The sequence below is a fragment of the Spodoptera frugiperda genome, chromosome 25 (genome assembly GCF_023101765.2).
Source record: "Spodoptera frugiperda isolate SF20-4 chromosome 25, AGI-APGP_CSIRO_Sfru_2.0, whole genome shotgun sequence".
NCBI classification, from domain to species: domain Eukaryota; kingdom Metazoa; phylum Arthropoda; class Insecta; order Lepidoptera; family Noctuidae; genus Spodoptera; species Spodoptera frugiperda.
The window spans coordinates 14,717,873-14,723,872 of NC_064236.1; the positions used below are offsets into that span (position 1 = coordinate 14,717,873).

Sequence of the window (6,000 nt, forward strand, 5' to 3'; positions counted from 1 at the left end):
GATATATTTATTTTGCGAAGCTACGCGCTTGCTAGCGTTATTTTTCGTACTTCCACATACCAATAGTCATATTTTTGTTCTCAGGTTTGGTTCCAAAATGCCCGGGCCAAATGGCGGAGGATGGTCACAAAACAGGAGGGCAAGCTCTCCGACAAATGCTCCCCCGATGCGTCACTGGAAATGGACCTCTACCACGGTCAGATGGGGTCGATTCAGTCGCTGCCACCTCACAGCCCACCCTACAGCGTAATGGGAGGCCCTCCGAGCCCGAACTCTATGGATTGCCCCTAGCCTTCATCGAGCGCCTTATGAGCGCCATAAACCTTAATCCGTGTGGTACGCCAAGCCGCACTATGCGGAGGGGTGTGCCAGCTGCCTCCCACGAGGCAAATCCTGTTACGACAACAATCAAGACAGAGAAGACAAACGATAACAATAGACAATCAAAACAGACATGTTTCAGAACTACTTGTTCGTCGAATTTATTCCCATCAACAATCTACTCCACATCCAGGTCCTTCAGGACTTTCACGATATCAGAGTTATGTGCAAACAGATGAAACTTTAGAATCAACAGAAGATCCTTTTACGTGGAGTCAAACTTCTTTTGCAACACCTAATGTAAATGCTTCTACTTTTGGTAATAATAATCCTGGCTGGCAACATTTTCTGCAACCCACTCAGGAGCAATCATTTCCATCTACAATTCGACAGAATAATCTCCAAAGTTATCAGACTAGTTATAATGAGCAAAGACCTCACTTTTATGACAATTCTTCATCTCAGCCTAATCCTGAATCAGCGATGATAGGACAAGGTAATGAATATTTCCCACAAATAACCCAAACTCCATGGCAGCAACAGTTTCATGTTAGGCCGAGACATCAAATTCCACAATTTTCAGTTCAGGACCAACGTCCCCAAAATGCTGTTCAACAATTCCATTATCCCCCACTACCAACATATGAGCAAATTCCTGACAATTTGTCAAGACAAGCTATGGCAAATTCTGATTTTGGACAGATAAGATCACAACAGCCTATTATAAACCCGACACCACAAGAACCCATTTATGATCAATCTAATATTCAATCCATTCCACTGAGACCTACTTATAATCAATTTTCTGAAGATATTTCGCGAAGGCAAGCTGTAGTAAATCGAGACTTCAGGTTGAACCAACGTCCAGTCCAATACCAGCAAGTTCATTATCCATACCATCAAGTACAATCTGATGTTGAGTCAAATTCTTACAATCCCATGTATGACGCAACTTATGAAGCAGTCGCCATTAGGCAGCAATACTTACGAGACCAATTGACAAATACTTCTTCACCCGCCCAGATAGATTTTAGTCGAATTTTTCAAGATCCTAGTGTAGGTAATGCTCAGCAAAACGAAGGTCAACAATTTTCTAATTGGCAGAATAATCAGCCTCTTTATGGCTTAACCCCCCAGCCCTCAGTTTTCGTTGAACCTCAACAATCTGTTTGCGAACAAAACTCTCAAATGTTTCATGAACGAATTCCCGAACAAGTAGTTGACAGACATGAACGTATAGATGATACACAGCAACTCTTTTAAGAGCAGTGTCAATAAAATGATGAATCAGTGTGTTAGTGAAATACAGTTATTGCTAGAAGTGAAAATACTGTGAAAAGACGTTATTTTTCTACAAACAAACAACTCGTAATATGTCTCCTGTGCAGTGTATTTGTTAAATTATTGTATATCAAGATTGTAAGTAATAGAAGTTGAATGATAATAATAATTACAGAATTGTTTTTGGTGTAAATATCTTAAAAATATGAAGTATACCGAACAGAAATGAGTTGGAATATTTTTGTTCTGACAGTATGGTGTAATAAAAAATATTGTGTGTATTATAATTTATCAATGGACAGTTGCGTCTAGCCAATTCAAAAAGCATGCATTCCACTAAGTTTATCGTATTGGGAACATTGAACAATGCTCTTTTCCTGCATATTGGCTGCGAGTCAACAAACACATACATAATTGCGTTAACTGAAGATTCCCAGATACTCGCATTTATTATTGAGTTTATAATTAGTTTTTTGTAAAAGCAAAAACACGATTGTTTCGGATTAAAAAAAATGTCGCATTATTACTATTTTGCTTTGTAAATAAACATGACTACAATATACATAAATTATTATCGGATAGTACCTATGAGCGCTGTAAATAATTTTTTAACGATTCATAGTCCATAGTACCATAATTATAACGATTAATTTAACGTTTTATCCTTTCTGATGTACTTAGATTTGAATGATGAAAGACTTGTATTCGATCATACACACTACTGAATCTGTGTATATGAAACTATGAACGAATAATCGCATAAAATCGAATCGACTGTCGTTTATAAATTGTTGTAAAAATAAATAAGTGTATAGACTATAAGATGTTTGAAAACGAACGATCATACTGATGTTGGTTTTCTGTTATTTTTTATTAATTATCGTTCTGTAATCCGGTTCCTTGAACCAACAGAAAAAGTTTGGTTAATAATATATTACTATTTATTTATTGACAATTTATATTTAATTTAGTTTAAGTTTTAGTCTTTAGTTAGGTAACATAAACTGAATGTGAATGTTTTTCCATAGTTATAATAATTATTACCTAGCCTAGCATAGTCATAGATAAATTTATTAGCCGGCAAAATATTATTTAAAATCTTCAATGATTTACAGTTAAACATTTTGTTTAGAAATTACATTTTACAATATTCCTACTGTCTTTTAAGTAGTTCTAAGCATTACTTGTTAAGTTAAATTCCGGCTGAGTTAACGCACTTTTAGTTCCTTGTATAGATTTAAATTACATTATAATAAATAATCAACATAATATATAAATAATACTAGTAGCTGAAACAATAATGTTCTTCATTAAAAGTATGAGTAGTGTCAAACATAATCGATTTTTAATTATACTTATAGAGTTCTTAGTCCACAATAACATAATATTTGGCAATATTTCGGCAACGGTTTTAATTTTAAAACGAAATTCCTGTGACTAAAAGTTATAAAAATCTGTTAAATAAAAAAATATTCAACTTTATTTAGTACGTTTTATTTATAGACAATCCCTTTATCTTTCAATACGTACAGTACTATAGCTACATGGCATAAAGTACAAAGTCTGAAATCTCTGCTGAAAACCGAATCACATTAGTTCAGCCAAAGCCAAACGAGATAATTGCACAAACATACATACATACAGGTCAAATTAAAGAACCAATTTTTTTAAGTCGGTTAAAATGTCAACCGTCTATTGAAATAGTGGACTTTAACACTAAGTACAAGTGAAGTAAAATCTTTGCAATTTGATTTATTGTTCGAACACAAACAAACAAAATGTAGATAAAGGGGAAAATTAAGGTAACTAAATATACTGGAGACAGTCATGCAATATGTTGGAATTTACTAAGCAAATATTCGAGTAGAGGCACATATGACCTTCATAATAGTATTGCAAAGCTCCACCTACATACTATCACAGAGCAGAGAGCGCGAGGTCTAAAAATAAAATCTTATGTAGGTACTCCTCCTACATCTAAATTTATATCAATTACATTAATAGATATTAAAAAGAAAAAACCTCACCCCCCTATTATATCAGACTTATAACACCAATGGTGAAAAGTGGGTGTATATTGTATAGCGGCATCACGTGCCGTAATGTGTGCCTTTGCCTACCCCTTCGAGACTAAAAAATATATGTACGAAGACGGAATTTGATACAGTCAAAAGACTTTGAACAAACCGAAAAAGTTCACAATATAATATATTTAAAAATGTTGGTTAAAATATGTATATTAGGTACATACATATTAGTGAAAAGGACCCTCAACGCACACATCCACTACCCCACATAACAACAGTTGTAAAGGTATATGTTTTCCTATAAGAATTTATTTCAGAATACCTACACCTCAAATGACCATAGTCCATAACAGCTTTCCTGAACCTAATGATATTATTATATAGTTATCCTGAACTACACACCTGATTTCTTGTGTGGTAAGTATTAAGTTGTTCTCCTAAACCAACGTTAAAACAGGCCAGGTGCGAGTCGGACTCGCCCATGGAGGGTTTCGTAGCAGCAAGTAGATGACATAATATAGAAGTTATAAAATAACTTGTTTTTTAGCTTTGTTAGCTTTCTCACTCTCTTATTTTAAAAGTTAGAGGGGTGGGGGCACTCATTTTTCTCTTTGGAAGCGTCTATCTTTCAAACAATTGATTTTGACGAAAAATGGTTTTAGGAACCTTAATGTCATTTTTAAAGCCCTATCCATAGACACCCATCACGGATAGGTTAGCTGAGACCTTTTTATTCGAAATTCGAATAGCGGTTACTACAATACGGTAAATACCAATGTGACATTTTACGACTTATACGACTTATACTACTTACTTATGGTAAAGTAAAACAACGTGAGGAAACTTGGGCTTATAATTTCTAATTATGAGTTTGAAATCGCCATGGTGATTGATGTTCAAACCGTCTCCTTGTGAAAGACATCTTTAATGATGTTGAGCATGGAGTACGTTTTAATAATAAAGTAATTAGTTTAGTTTTAGTACGACAATGTAATAATAGAAAATACAGTTTAGTTCATGAACTTAACAGAAGTTTTGCTAAACAACAAGAAGTTGTTACTGAACGCGGTCAAACAGTAACTTCTGAGGCTTCTACATTGTGATCTATTCATTCTCTTTTCGTTTTTGTTCAACGTAAAGCAAACTCGTACTAAGGATACTGTAGTCTGATTTCGAATAATTATGCTTTTCGATTATATATGCTTAAATATTTAGGAACTGCTAATAAGAATGCTTGTTTCATTAACTATACCTAAAAAAACGTTGATATAATTTTAATTATCTCGAATGTACACCTTTTGGCCTTAACTGTACTCAGCTTTCCTCAATAAAATATTTTGTTTTCCTCTAAATCTACATTATAATTGGTCTCGTAAATGTATCTAAGTACAATCACCAACTAAAGTTTAATAGCTGCAGTTTCCGAGAAACGTAAATACATACTTAAATCCCACATACTATAGGTACGATAGGGACTACCTATATTTTAATGTCACGTATATATACTTATGTACATCTAGGTTTAATCACTGGAGAATGCCCTTAAGTCGTAAACCTTCACAGAGTACTGAATCAATATAACACACCTGTAGTCTTTACTATAAAGTATTCTACATTATATTTGTAGTTTTAACCCAATTCCATAGAGTCTATTTCTCAAGTGAAAAGAAGTGACAAGAATAAAAAATTATACTTTTGTATCACACTGTACCTGAACATAACGGGTGTATTAACTTCAAGTAATTGCCGGGATACTGTTACCAACTAGGTAACAGCTAGACACTAACTTATTCGCTCCAATAAATTACCCCGAAGAATACCCAAGAAAATCAACTATGCACACTTGACAAAGGAAAATCAACCTTACTGCTAACAAAACAAAGACAAAATGACAGAATGACATCATATTTTCACGCTCATTAGTTCACCAATCAATGGAATACCAATGATATAATTAACTTGACAATTCACTATAATAAATTATACCCAATCCTAGATTCCTCGTCCGTTCGCAGTTTGGTTGTCACAAAGAATCGCCCAGAAGCTTCCTTTAGAGTTAGTGGCTGTCAGAGAGGCGCGCGCGCTGTCCTGAGTTATGCTCATTTAATTAAAACAATAAATAAACCGCAGCTGGGCGGTTGGGTGGTCCCATCGGATGCCTCTTTTAAAAATTCCAACTTTTATCAGTACGGAGAATATCTTTTTACGTGTAAAACTGTTTCCTTATATATGTGCTTGCTCAGATTGAGGTCTGTTTGGGTTTAAAAGGTCCTTATTAAGTACGGTTTAAAATGTCATTATTTAGTATTATTAAGTATATACATTTTACAATAAGACACAGTTCTGTTTCTCAGTTGCGTCTGTTGGCATA

The 6,000-nt window shown here is 34.3% G+C and overlaps 1 protein-coding gene across 2 annotated transcripts in view; it reads left to right on the plus strand.

The window, feature by feature from the left end:
* The window catches only part of LOC118270869 (protein apterous), a 103,646-nt gene extending 100,562 nt beyond the window's left edge, over positions 1 to 3,084 (plus strand). Inside the window, exon 6 of one of the 2 annotated variants that reach the window (XM_035586767.2) lies at positions 85 to 3,084. In XM_035586767.2, coding sequence (XP_035442660.2) covers positions 85 to 291 — 207 coding nt within the window. In that variant the 3' untranslated portion in view covers positions 292 to 3,084. The remainder of the gene's footprint in view (positions 1 to 84) is intronic. The other variant, XM_035586689.2, reaches the window with a different exon arrangement.
* The last annotated feature ends 2,916 nt before the right edge of the window (positions 3,085 to 6,000 follow it).